Genomic DNA, 15,096 nt, shown 5'->3' on the forward strand with positions numbered 1-15,096 from the left:
TTTAGCCTGAACAAACAAAATGCAAATATGCAATGTGAATGAGTAACTGCAGAGTCAAGAATGCCTGAATGCTTCCACTAGAGAAAGCAAAAGTTGTAATGATGCAATATGAATAAAACTTGCAAAGGTCAGGGCGATTAGTGTGAAATAATGAATACCATGGGCAATGTGGTGAAGGTCCTCAGCGAACAATGAAAACAAAACAAAAGATGCCAAGTTTTGATGAACATAGACTTCTATTTAGAGACTTTGATGAGGTGGATGCGTTTGACTGTGGATACAGCTGTCACACACACACACACGCAAACTCCACAGAGGAAGGCCTGAGAAAGAATCGAACCCTGCACCCCTGAACTGTGAGGCAAATGGGCTTACCAGTCCAAGAGTTGGTTCATTGTTAAAACTACAAACGCAATTTATATTTATACTTAGAAATACAACAATATTAGATCAATGATGACAAATGAAACAGAAAAAAACTGTTTTAATTTGAAATAAATGTGTTAATGTGTGTGCTTAGCCATAGTACACAGACTCGCTGAGCAAAATTAGCTGAGCCTGTTAATTACATCTAGTGTCTAACTATCAGTCTGCAGCTGCTTTAGTCAGCTCTGGCTCCCATGCTGATGCTTCATAAGGGAGTTGTCCGTTAGAGGAGAGCAAGTGACGTATGTTTGGATGCAAACAGACCACAAGGCACAAGTATTGGACATGAAGTGTTCTGGGAATAAATCTAAGTAAACATTTCTTTGCTTTCTCTCTCTCTCTTGCACTCTCTCTCTCTGTTTATGCGTCTAGTATCTTTCGCTCTCTGCTCTGTATGTCTCTGGCTGTGAGTCTGTCTCTCTCGATGCATCCATCAGTCTGTCTGTCTTTCTAGGCGTCTGTTGTCTTTCGGTCTTTCCGAGTCTGCCTCTCTATCTCGATTTCTATCTGTTTGTGTTGTATCTCTCTGTGTCTTGCCTCGGTCTGTCTTTCTCGCGGTCTGTCTGTGTCTCTGCCCCACTCCTGATTTTAATCAGAAAATTGGTGTTGATTTAAAAGATGCAAGTGCATCGAATCCAACCAAAACATATTGACAGACATATCGAATCTACTTGTGTCAGAGAAATATAGCATTGAAGGAAATGCCACTGAAATAAACCGAAATGAATCATCCCACTTTAAAATTGACCGTCCCTGATTCATATCGCAGCCCGTGTATCGAGGTACATATCGAATAGTCTTTTATCGATTGTTGTCGTTATTGGATTCTGTGCAAAATTAATGTGTTAAAGTCTTAGTATTAACAAGTTTGGTTAACATTTAAACAAAATCCTGCTTACATTGCATGTCTAGTGATATTGAATAACGCAAGCCTTGAATAATCTGAAACTGGCCTTGTAAATCTTGTATCGGGCTGTTGCTTGAAATAAAAAAAAATGGAATCAATTTTCCACAGGTCTGTATATACCAAGCAGTAAAGTTATTTTATACTAAGTGATGACCAGGGTCTGCAGTGTCAATATCACGAGGATGTCACTCTGAACGTGTAATGCAGGTCTCCGCCTTGATTTGTGAGGTGTCTACAATCGATACTGCAGGCAATTCCGTTTTGTGAGTTACTTCAATCCTCTCAGAGGGGCGAAGAGGGTAAAAAGGAATCCAATAAAGTGAGACATATGGTTAGAAACGGGTCAATTTTATCCCTCGTCTGGTCTGCCCAGTTCTTGCAGCAAGTAATGCTCATTTAGAGGAAGGATGATTGAACGGTAACATGGTCTAAGCACCGTGATTAGATAATGCAGGTGCCACATGAATTATTGTTTCAGACCTAGCCATTCCCACAATTTATTGTTTCAAGGCACCTACAACAGACTTGTTCATTTGAAAGTAAAATAAGAATTTATAACTTGAGATTAGTGTGAGTACTTCATACCATGAGTGTTATAGGTATCTCAAAAGTACCTAAAGTCTTGCCTTACCTCCTAGGGTAGCAGACACCAGGAAGTGGGTTCCATACTTCTTGATGAGGTTTTCGTTGATTTGCTGCAAGGTTGGCCGTCGCCCCAGTAATCGCAGGTTGCGTAGGAACTCTGGTGCTAAGGGCAAAGGAGCTTTAAATATGTCTCTCTTCTCTGTAGCCAGGCTGTTTACTTTCCAGTGACTGAATTCCCTGACAAGAAAAATACATATATTAATAACGACACACTCATTTGAAGTCGTTCCTCTTTCCTTGATGCTTTTGTAAGGACAGTGCTGCTTGCCCAATCGGATGGCTGAAAATGTGGGTAACTGAAAATCAACCATGATTTTTTTGCCCTACTAACTATTTTACTAACTCTGACTCCACCACCAGCTCTGCCTCTGACTTCAGCTCCACCTCTGACTTCAACACCACCTCCAGCTCTGACTCCAGCTCCTCCTCCAACTCCAGTTCCACACCATCACTGCCTCCGATCCCAGCTCCACACCAGATCTGCCACTGACTTCAGCTCCGCCTCTGACTTCCGTTCCGCCTCCAACTCCAGCTCCACACCAGCTCCGTCTCCAACGCCTTTTCAATGATGACATATTTTTTTGGGTCCCACCGGGATTTGAACTCGGGTAGCTGGGGTGAGAGTCCAGAGCACTATCCACTATACCATGAAGACTTCACTAGTGTTGCAGGGAAGGAATGTACACTATATGGTTTAATGGAGCAGTCTCTGACTCCACCACCAGCTCTGCCTCTGACTTCAGCTCCATCTCTGACTTCGGCACCGCCTCCAGCTCTGCCTCTGACTTCAGCCCCACTTTCGCCTTCAACTCTGCCTCCAGCTCAAGACCTGCTCTGCCTCTGCCTTCAGCTCCGCCTCCAGCTCCACACCAGTCTCTGACTTCAGCTCCACCTGCAATTCCAGCTTCACACCAGCTTTGCATCTGACTCCAACTCCAGCTCCACACCATCACTGCCTCCGATTTCAGCTCCGCCTCTGACTTCCGTTCCGCCTCCAACTCCAGCTCCACACCAGCTCCGTCTCCAACGCCTTTTCCATGATGACATATTTTTTTGGGTCCCACCGGGATTTGAACTCGGGCAGCTGGGGTGAGAGTCCAGAGCACTATCCACTATACCATGAAGACTTCACTAGTGTTGCAGGGAAGGAATGTACACTATATGGTTTACTGGAGCAGTCTCTGACTCCACCACCAGCTCTGCCTCTGACTTCAGCTCCACCTCTGACTTCGGCACCACCTCCAGCTCTGCCTCTGACTTCAGCTCCGCCTCCAGCTCTGCCTCTGACTTCAGCCCCACTTTCGCCTTCAACTCTGCCTCCAGCTCAAGACCTGCACTGCCTCTGCCTTCAGCTCCGCCTCCAGCTCCACACCAGTCTCTGACTTCAGCTCCACCTGCAATTCCAGCTTCACACCAGCTTTGCACCTGACTCCAACTTCGGCTCCGCCTCTGACTTCAGGTCCATATCAGCTTAGCCTCCGACTTCAGCTCCCCCTCTGACTTCAGCGCCGGTTCCAGCTCCAGCTCCACACCATCTCTGACTTCTGCTCCACACCTGCTCCACCTCTGACTTCAGCACCGCCTTCAGCTCTGCCTCTGACTTTGGTTCCACCTCCAGTTCCACACCAGTCTCTGACTTCAGCTCTACCTCCGACCCTGACTTCAGCTCCGCCTCTGACTCCAGCTCCACACCAGTTCTGCATCTGACTTCAACTTCAGCTCCACCTCTGACTACAGCTCCTCCAACTCCAGCTCCACACCATCTCTGTCACTGACTTCAGCTCCGCCTCCAGCTCCGCCTCTGACTTCCGTTCCGCCTCCGACTCCAGCTCCACACCAGCTCCACCTCCAACGCCTTTTCCATGATGACATATTTTCTTTGGTCCCACCGGGATTTGAACTCGGGTCGCTGGGGTGAGAGTCCAGAGCACTATCCACTATACCATGAAGACTTCACTAGTGTTGCAGGGAAGGAATGTACACTATATAGTTTAATGGAACAGCCTCTGACTCCACTTCCACACCAGCCTCTGACTTCAGCTCCTCCTCTGACTCCAGCTGCTCACCAGCGCTGCCTCTGACTTTAGCTCCAGCTCCACACCAGCTTTGCATCTGACTCCAACTTCAGCTCCACCTCTGACTTCAGGTCCACATCAGCTTAGCCTCCACCTCCAGCTCCAGCTCCACACCACCTCTGCCTTCAGCTCCACCTCTGACTTCAGCGCCGGCTTCAGTTCCACATCATCTCTGCCTCTGACTTCTGCTTCGCCTCTGATTTCAGCTCCACACCTGCGCCATCTCTGACTTCAGCACCGCCTTCAGCTCTGCCTCTGACTTCGGTTCCGCCTCCAATTCCACACCAGTCTCTGACTTCTGCTCCACCTCCAACCCTGACTTCAGCTCCACACTAGCTCTGCATCTGACTCCAAGTTCTCCTCCAACTCCTGCTCCACACCAGATCTGCCTCTGACTTCAGCTCCGCCTCCAGCTCCGCCTCTGACTTCCGTTCCGCTTCCAACTCCAGCTCCACACCAGCTTCGCCTCCAACGTCTTTTCCATGATGACATATGTTTTTTGGTCCCACCGGGATTTGAACTCGGGTCGCTGGGGTGAGAGTCCAGAGCACTATCCACTATACCATGAAGACTTCACAAGTGTTGCAGGGAGAATGTACATTATATCGTTTAATGGAGCAGTCTCTGACTCCACCACCAGTTCTGCCTCTGACTTCAGCTCCAGCTCTGCCTCTGACATCAGCTCCGCCTCTGACTCCAGGTCCTCCTCCAACTTCAGCTCCGCCTCTGACTTCCGTTCCGCCTCCAACTCCAGCTCCACACCAGCTCCGTCTCCAACGCCTTTTCCATGATGACATATTTTTTTTGGTCCCACCGGGATTTGAACTCGGGCCGCTGGGGTGAGAGTCCAGAGCACTATCCACTATACCATGAAGACTTCACTAGTGTTGCAGGGAAGGAATGTATGGTTTAGTGGAGCAGTCTCTGACTCCACCACCAGCTCTGCCTCTGACTTCAGCTCCACCTCTGACTTCAGCACCGCCTCCAGCTCTGCCTCTCACTTCAGCTCCGCCTCCAGCTCTGCCTCTGACTTCAGCCCCACTTCCGCCTTCAACTCTGCCTCCAGCTCAAGACCTGCTCTGCCTCTGCCTTAAGCTCCGCCTCCAGCTCCACACCAGTCTCTGACTTCAGCTCCACCTCCAACCCTGACTTTAGCTCCACCTCTGACTCCAGCTCCACACCAGCTCTGCCTCCAACTCCAGCCCCACACTAACTTTGCATCCGACTACTAACTACTAATTGTTTTTCTTGTACCGTAATTTGTCCAAAGTATTGCAGGCCATTGAGCTTTGTGAGAATATACACCTTTGCCTGTATGCTGCATTCTGAAGGAATAAAATGAAACTCCTTTGTTACTCCAAAAAGACTAAGTGGTATAGAAACTTGATGATTGGATCAAATCTATCAACAGTCTTATCCTTTCTTTTTTTAAAACATTGTTTCAGAGAGTAGAGAAAAACAGAGTTGAGAAAATTCCCTGGTTTCAAGTGTCCTATGGTCATGTAAGAATCTCTAGTAGTCGAACCCCAAGGTAGATTATGCAAATATTATGCACACAAAAGCAGAGAAGGAGCAGATCTGCCTGGTGCACAATTTGCAAAACAAGTATTGCTCAATATTACAGCATTTGCATGTCCATTTCAGAAGAAAATACCTCAACTGATTCACATTAATGCATTTGGATGAGAAAGTAGACAGTGTGCGGCATACCTTTTTACTGTTAACTGCTGCCTATGCAATCAGTGTGAGTAGGTAGTCAACATCTTACATTTGAAGATTCCACATTTATAGTGTTGGTAACACTATGATTTAATTGGATGTTTTCTTTTAGAATTGCATTACACAGATGAACGGCTCTTTGAGACGTCACAAGGAAGGCAGTAATTGACTGTATTTAGGTTGAAGTTGCATTGTTGCATAGAGAATATTTTCTGTTTTCAAAGAAGAGGAAGGTACAATTTAATGAACCATGACCACGTTTTCCTCAGCAATCCCTGCCTCAGGGGGATTCTAGTTAAATTGGAGCTTCATTAGGAGGTTCATTTTCCATTTTCACACAACACACTAATAAATGCTTCCAGCCAGGGTACAGAGCCATTAGTTATCATTTAGTAACATGTAAAATTGTTACTATCAACTGTAATGTACTATACTATAATATATATATATATATATATATATATATATATATATATATATATATATATATATATATATATATATATATATATATATATATATATATATATATATATATTTTAGAAGCATTGTGCACAATATGTCTCATTAGTTTCAGTTTATTAACATAATAATTAGTGGCATTGTTATCATTAACAAAAAGTACAACTTCAAGGCTCCTATATTCTGCAATCTGTAACAAATAGTCAATACTGAAATAATTGCTTCTATATTAGTCATTGGCTATCAGTCGCCTCACTGAACATTGGTTTCAGATTAATGCCTAATCCAGACACTGGCAGCCAGCGGTTGTACACTGATTAACAGAGGCTGATTTTGACTGATGTGTTTGCCGGGCTTCTCTACAGTGACTGATCTTTGGCAAGGAGGCTGAACGGAGATGGGCAAAAATCTAAGATGTGCTGTGCATCATTTTCTTCTCTCCTCGCTTTGCTTTCCAAGACCTAACATTAAGACCGTTGCCTGACTATTTGCCTAATGATGATAGATGATGTTAATTAAACTGTTTTAGCACTGCCGTAATTGCACCTGCAGCCCTGGCATTTAGTTTAGCTGAAACAGTCGAAATTTAGTTTCCATGATAGAAAAAGAAAAAAAGTCTGTTGACTGTGCAGAGTGGTTCCTTGGAGGTTTCTGCTGGCAACATCTTTGAAAATAACACCTGGACATTATTATTTGTCAGAGAAAGACATAGCCTATTGGATGACTCTCTGGGTGAATATAACAATCACTTTATAGCATTGTTGCCGCTTGGAATGGGATATTTGAAAATATTTTTTATCTGGAATAAGTCAAGACATTTGGTCCACGTTGCATAATACGTTTTGAGGGACTTTGTTTCAAGACAGTTGGTTTATGTTGCATAATAACCTTTCATCATGCAATGGCTGCTCCTAAATGAGCGCCACTTTTGCACACAATACAATTGAAGAAATACAACTGAATGATTAAATCAAACAACAGCTTTCATTTGCATTTTAATAAAAACTGAATTCAATAATCTGCAACTACACTAATTTCTTATTAAATATTTCATTGTTTAATGCATTTTTTTCAGTGAAGCGTTGTCCATATGTCTAACACTTCAGCAAATTATGTAATCATTGAATGTGGAAAAAATAGCTCATGGATTAAAATAAATATTCACATTAAGTAAAACTCGCTGGGGTATGTGTGAAAGTAGGGTGGAACAAAAAATATATTCAGTTTGCACTTTTTTCTATCACCACCCTATTTATTTCAAGCTGTGGGTTATTATGCGAACATTGTGGAATGAAAGTGAGCAGACCAGAAACTTTATAGTGTGTGGCTGCACCAGAAACAGGTAGTCTACAGTTACCCTCATAATTGACCTAAATACTCCCGGTTGTGATTTCTGGAGTTGTAGTTTATTGAGTGCAAGTCAACCTTCAAGTCACAGCATGAAAATTGGGCTTCACTCTTCGCAAGCAATCCACCATGGTAATGAGCCCTGAACAGAAGGACTCATATTTTTTCAACACTTTTATTCAATGTTTTTATGTGAAAAAAAAAAACCTCAAATGAAAAGTAAAGGATGCCATGTTCAAAACACCTAATATAAGCACAAATTAGGTGTTGTCGGTCTATTTATGAGGTTGCGGAATCTAAGCCAGGGATGAACAACTTAAATGTTGGAGATTTGTGTTACTCGGGGACCACATTTGACCACGCACATTTTAATTTGATGTATTACAAAAGTTATATTTACATATGGATGCCTTCAAAAGTGACTGCTAACATATTTAAGAGCGTTGAGAGTGTCATAAAGGTACAGACTTTGCTGAACCAATTTGTGGTGGAAAAAAGGTTGGGGGGGCCACTGTATTAAAATGTTTAAGCAGATTTAGATTTCACAACCTGCGAATGTGAATCCCTTATTTATGTTTATATGAGACTGTATTCATCGTGGTAGACCGAGGTAGTACATGATGTATACTGATTGAAAATGCACATTGCTATGCCAACTTTGTGGTCATAAAAATAAAAGGGAAAAAAAAGCTGGAAACGAAAAAAATCAAAAGAAAAGGATGATGCTCTCTGAAGAACATTTGAGGACAATTTTGTTTTTATTACCTCTGCCCAGTAGGGAATCTTTTTCTGTGCGTACTTGCAGGGTTATGTAAAAACTAATGAACCGATCACAATTAATGAAATGTATGACATCCCTTGATAAACCATCACATAATTATCAGTGAGGTAGATTCAGTTATGTGAGATAGAGAGTCCCTATCCAGCCTGTTAATAATTCATTTTTACGAATCAAAAAGTACTGTAATTTCTGGAGTATAAGAGGCACCCGAATAAAAGCCGCACCAGCTAAAATTAGGGGAAAATCCTGTTTTGTGCATATATAAGCTGCACTGGACTATAAACCACAAGTGTGTCCTCATTTCTATTACCTATATAATGAAAACAAATAATCAAAAAATATCATAAAAATCATGAAAAATCCATAGATAGTAAGCCACATTGAACTATAAACTGCAGGGTTCAAAGCTTATGCAAAAAGTAGCGGCTTAAAGTCAGTGAATATATTTTCCATGTTTTCTTTTTACTCAGCAAATACTGAATCGTGTTGACAGTGTAATTGGAAATCTGAAAGTGGTGACGGTGTATAATTCAATACGTCCATATCTAAATTAGGATTGTTCAGTTTTACCATAAATTTGTGAGAAGTCACTCAGTGCCATTTTACTATTGTAATGTGTGCGTGCTGTTCCATTTCATGAACAAGTATATTTTTACTCGAAGATCTAACCAATTACATCCTTAAAACATCTTGAAGCATTTGACATTCTAGTTTTCCAGTTGATTCATAGCAAAATATTAGACACCCAACCATACTAACAAGCTCTCAGCAGGTAGCCACCATCTTTATAGTCATTGGTCAAGTTATCTTCCTTTCTTGTGCAAGCACCACAGTTACCTTTTCTTATTATTTGCATTATCTCCTCCACTTTAACTCCTTTATTTATATGATTTCCTAGCAACACAGGGTGACAAATCACTGAGACGATAAGGAAAGCACTGGAAGGGCTTGTTTGTAAAACAGAGCAGATTTGAGAGATTTAGTGTGATACAGTTATGAAATGGCTCATTTTGAAACTCACCCCAGGCTTCCCCGTGAAGAGTTCACATGTTCACTCGGTACAACGGGTTTCCAAAAACTGGCATAGTACTCAAGACTCTAAATTTCCCATTACTGTGAATGTGAGTGTAAACAATTGTTCGGCCATATGAGCTCAGTGATTGATTGGCAACCAGTCAAGAGTACCCCGGCTCCAGCTCACTCGTGATCTGAATGAGGACAAGTGGCTTAGAAAATGAATGGGTGGTTGGATGCATTTCTAATCTCCCTCTGACTAAGTAAGCTAAAAAGGAAGCAGGCACATGCTGGAATTTTATTACACCGGTAATTCAAGACCTAAATCTGTTAAATTATATGACAGAGCTTTAACCATTATCAAAAAAAGAGAGATTCACAGAATGAAAGTGTGTTAAAATAGCTTTCATGGAACTCGGCATCTCCCAAGGCATAAATAAATGTGACAATTTTCAAAGCTTTGAGCTAAAAAAAAAATCTTTCTAAATTTCTACAGAGCGTGAGGTGGTGTATAAAGAAAGACATACAAATTCCAACTTTAGAAAGGAATCTGCTGTAATGGAATAAATGTGGTCACGTGGAAAAAAATACTCATTAGATGTAATCTCAAAAAATGCCATCATTGCTTTCCCTCTAACAAGAAATTTAGGAGGACAGCTAAATGCTAGATTTCCAAAATTGCCCATCTTTATGTGTCACATGCAGGTGCAAAATCATGTGAATGAAATCATGACATTTGACTCTAAAAAGAAAATGACCTATTCTACTGCCCATTTTGTACTTCTCGCCAATACTCTTCCATTTGCACTAGTTAGATTGTGGTTTTTAGTCAGGTATCGGCATTTGAAGCATGACAGTTATTTGGACTCTTTTAGAATATTGGGCTGTAATTGGTGGATAGTTTTAACTGTCAGACAATCACAAAACGAGGTTCGCCTGAATAAAAGATGACAATAAAGGGTCGAGGATGTCAGGAAATTATAAAAGTGCCAAAGAAATTTATTATTATTATCTATCTAGCCATTATCCAAACTGCTTATCCTCACAAGTATCGCATAGTATTTTATATGTACTGTATACGTTATATAGAGTATTTTATTTGAAGACCTGCAACTCATGTTTTATCATTAGATAAAAATGATTTAACATTTGTATCATAACACTAAACATTTCTCATGAACAGCTAAAAAGAAAGAAGGCCTCTAGCATTTTTCTTTCAGAACATGGAGGGAACCAAAATGTATTAACGCAGGCAAGGAAAGCTGATTTAATATTGCAGGTCCTTATTGTTTTCTCTTTCATTTTGCTCTCTGATGCTTTTGTGAAGGAACATATTAACTTCCTTCTATTGGTGAAAAATAAAAATCTCTCCCTTGCAATTTTTTTTTAGCCACACAAAAGTCATTTATAAAACTCTTAGATTTTTTACTTTTAGGAATAAATGATTGTGGTTGTTAATTTAGCAAATGTGGTTAATATACTCAAAACAAATATTGTAATGAGTTCGGATCAGACGTCATTTGTCTTCCGTCTAATTTACATATTGAAATAAAACTAATGTGTATGATAAAGATTGAACAAGCACTCCAAACGTACTGCAGACTCAAGCGCAAAAGTGGGCAATCTTGGTTGCTATGGTATAGCTAATAAACCATATACAGTATAAGGTCAAATGAATGAACGTTGAGGCTTGAGCAGGGTTGAAATGTAACACTAGGATTTTCAACTGTTAATGTAATAAAATCAGACGTATGTTTTTTGTTTGCTAGACAATGCCAAAGAAAATACGACCTCTCATTAAAGGTGAACATAGCAGACTATTTATGAATTCAAAAACCTTGGGAAGCAATATGTAAGGCAGCTTACTTGAAACACTGAAACCAGAGATATGATTTCTTGTTTAACTAATGTAAATTCTTTGGATCTTCTGGATAACAAATATTGGCAATATATGCAGCCCCAGACCCGTCTAACCTGTAGATCTTGTATCTGGTAGAAAATCCCTGCTGGAACCTCTCTCTGAACTCGGTGTACTCAGGGCAACGATGGAAAGGTCCCTTTTCTGACAGCAACCAGTCCAACTGCCCTCCACTCTGTCTTGTGCTGAAGCCCCAGGCTGAGGAAGTGGAGGGAGAGGAGGAGGAGGAGGAGGAAGATGACGCAGGAGACGACAGGGAACCATGGAGCCCTTTGCCCATATGACCCCCGCTGGCCACTTGCTCAGCTCGGATGGGCCACAGCAGCCATAAGAACACCCATGACAACCATAGAAGCATCAAGGAGGATGCCGACCATCTAGCAGGAAAGGCAGATCCATGGGAGCACTCCTCTTTTCTCACAGGCCAATGAGTTGCCATGGTCCCGGTGGTGATGTACTAGGGCACCTAGGACCGGCATTTCTTCTGACAGTCACCTCCCACTGGCCTGAAATAATACAACAAAATAAACACATTCAAATTAGCCAAAAAGAACAAAACAACTTATAGCTACAACTTTACATATACATATAATAGCAAACGATTGGGCCTGATTTGTAAAATCTTTTGTTTGGTAAATGCAACCTGTCAAGACAGAACCCTTTAACAAGCCACTGAACAGCAAGCAGTTTGTTAATCTCGTTGGTGTTTGTGATGTTTTTGGTCAAAACTGTATTTTATAATTTGCAGTAAAAGTAAAGATTCTACTTCTTAATATTTTTCTAATAAATCAATAATTTATCCCCATTCTTTTAAAGGTCTCCTTGCCATCAAAATCAAATGTTCTCCCACTTTTATGCACACAAAAAAAGTGAAAATGAATGGCATTAGTTTATTTTTTAATCAGATTTTTAGCTTTTATCTATTTGATTAATTGTTTGCAATACTGTATTTTAGATCATTTTCGCAATAAAATTTTTGGACATTATCGCGCTGTGATAAAAGCTAATATATTTGTTGAAGACAAAAATAATAATTGTATTCACTGTATAACAGATTGAGGATAGAGGAAAATGAAGTAAAACAATGTGGTGCCTTATATTCTGGAAAAAAACAAAAGAAAATTGAATTCTAATCCATAATAAAAGGAAGACAAGAGAGAGAAACAAATATTATTTGAAACAAATTGAACAGGTACGATTCAAGCAAATGGAACAAAGAGAACAAAGTGACTTAGAGTATAAAATAACCCACAAAGATTTAGAGAGACAAGAGAAACTGTGCAGAGAAAACCATTAAAAGTCTTGTCAAGACAAATTAGATTTTTGGTACATCTTAAAGTTGGAGTACTTTTGTAATAGATTGTGAAATAAGATTCCACTGAGTTTGGGCTGGGACTGCAAATTCATCTTCACCTTTTGTTCTGTGCCAAGTAAGAACAGATGACAAGATGTGATTTGAGTAACGCATCAGTCGTGCAAAGAGCTGAGGAACAGTGAGTTCAGACAAAGAGTCTCCAAGATTAGCTGCCAAATTTCTCATTATTGCTAGTGTGAAAAGAGTTTGGCATCATTTTGGATTTACCAAGAACGCAATTTTGGACCAGACTCGTATGATTAGCAAGTACTCTGAAGCGCACAAAAAATCTCAAATACTCGTGAACTGTCAACGCATAAACAAACAACAAAGACCTGAAAAATCCCAGCAAAAAACTGAATCTTTTGTTTTTGTTGCATGGAGAAAAATCTCTCACAATTAGACTTATGGAAAATTTGGAGACGTCAATCTGGAGTTTGCATGTTCTCCCTGTGCCTGCGTGGGTTTTCTCCGGGCACTCCGGTTTCCTCCCACTTCCCAAAAACATGGGAGCACTCCAAATTGCCCCTAGGTGTGAGTGCAAGTGCGGATGGGTGTTTGTCTCTGTGTACCCTGCAATTGGCTGGCAACTGGTTCAGGGTGTCCACCGCCTACTGCCCGATGACAGCTGAAATAGGCTCCAGCACGCCCGTAACTCCCCGTGGGGACAAAGCGGTACAGAAAATGGATGGATGGATGGATGGATTGATTACTAAATTGACTTGGATAAGTAACCTTGCTCTTTTGCTAAAGAATCTGTAAGAATGTAAGAATACGTTAGGTAAGCCATAGAAAAGAAAATATATGTATAAAGTGACACACACGCGCACACACACATGCGCGCTTTGTCACGGACACTTCATTTTCTTTTACTTTTTAGCATCTTGCCTTAAAATTTAGCCATGATTAATTGAAAAGAGTTTTGTTTTTGTTGTCCCTAGAGTCTTTTGTTCTTTTATGATAACTCAAACATGCAACATTTGGTGAGAAAGTTCAACTCAAAATTTGCCTTTCAAATGAAGTTCATTAAATTGTTGTAGAAATAAGTGAAAGCCATAACTGCCAGGCCTAATTCTCCTCTGCTTCTCTCCTGAGACTCTGCCACTAATTATAAAATACATAAAATATGCAGTGAATCCCAGCAAGACAATGGCAGGAATTTTTAGCTCTGACATTTAGTGTTCACACTTGCATTATTCACACACACTTCACGTATTTACCCTTCTTTCCTGCAAGCATCTAAGCTGTAAAAGGCACGAGTGTCTCAAATACACATTGGTGAGAGCATCTGTTGGAACAGAGCTGCTAAATTACCCACACCCTGTCAGATATGACAGCAGAGTGTCAAGGGGGATCTTGTTTATTGGATGTTTTTTTTTTCCACCATTTTGCATCAATGTAATTAAGCAAGTAAATATTGGAACTGTGCTTGTACAATAAGAGGGACGAAATGTAATGAGATGCTGCTATATCCCAACATCATTTACCACCACCAACTTTGCACTGAGTTACGAATGTCATAGGCTAATGTGAATGGTTTAACCTCCTGACTCATTACAGTAATTCCTTCTACAGCCAGGAGAGAGAACATTAAGTTTGACAGATACGGCCTTCATTTCTTGAAAGCATAGACTTCATGCGTTCATCCACTGTGTGCACTTTGAGATTTACACAATCGAGACCCACTATTGGATTTTTCGCAACTGGGGCTCTCAATTGAATCATACACAAATGCATGACACAAGGCACTTGGCTGGGCCATTGGCAAACCCCTGAACAGCTAGAGGTCTTTCTGCGTGAAAGGCCAGCCCTACTGTATTTCCAGCCCAGCAGCTTGCCACTCACCTTTTTTGTGTTTCAACAAGGCAACAGCATGCAGCAAGGCCAGCTGAAAATCTACTGTAAAGCAATAGAAAGCCCACTGCAGTGAAGCATTGAGAGTTATGGAGATAGGAAAGAGCTAAGGACAAAACAAAAAACACGGATGGCAAGGTTCAAGCCCACTCAAGACAAAAAAAAAACCTAATTATTTTACATTATATTTACGGTAAACTGGGACATCAGCAAATATGGATTGTAATTGCAGGCCACAATGTAGCTCGTGTGATTTTTGATTCAGAGTATTGATAGCTCAAGTAGTTTTGATACTGTATACATTTTAATTGCCACAATGACAAAAAACTATTTCTAATGCAAACGTGTCAAATTGTCACAGTCCAGCAGCAACACTACCAAGGAAGAGTATATATCTGTGGCTCCTACCGGCAGCCTCCACAAGCCCACGTAATCTTGGAATAATACTTGCCCATCCCTAGTTAGCAGCCAATTAAATAAAACGTATGTAGGCATACCAATAAAATTGGAAGCCAGCATGAAAGACCTTTCATCACATTCAATCTATAAGGCTGAATATATATATATAAAAAAAAAAAAAGATGCAGACTCCAG

The 15,096-nt window shown here is 40.9% G+C and overlaps 1 protein-coding gene across 7 annotated transcripts in view; it reads right to left on the minus strand.

Annotated features, from left to right (window-relative positions):
- brinp2 (bone morphogenetic protein/retinoic acid inducible neural-specific 2) overlaps positions 1-15,096 on the minus strand; it is a 77,806-nt gene that overhangs the window by 28,682 nt on the left and 34,028 nt on the right. For all 7 annotated transcript variants that reach the window (XM_085930575.1, XM_085930574.1, XM_085930573.1 and 4 more), the window contains 2 exons: positions 11,351-11,800; positions 1,965-2,155 (listed from right to left, as the gene is read on the minus strand). In XM_085930575.1, coding sequence (XP_085786701.1) covers positions 1,965-2,155; positions 11,351-11,733 — 574 coding nt within the window. In that variant the 5' untranslated portion in view covers positions 11,734-11,800. The remainder of the gene's footprint in view (positions 1-1,964; positions 2,156-11,350; positions 11,801-15,096) is intronic.

The sequence above is a fragment of the Syngnathus leptorhynchus genome, chromosome 14 (genome assembly GCF_054491065.1).
Source record: "Syngnathus leptorhynchus isolate UIUO chromosome 14, UIUO_Slep, whole genome shotgun sequence".
Taxonomy (NCBI): domain Eukaryota; kingdom Metazoa; phylum Chordata; class Actinopteri; order Syngnathiformes; family Syngnathidae; genus Syngnathus; species Syngnathus leptorhynchus.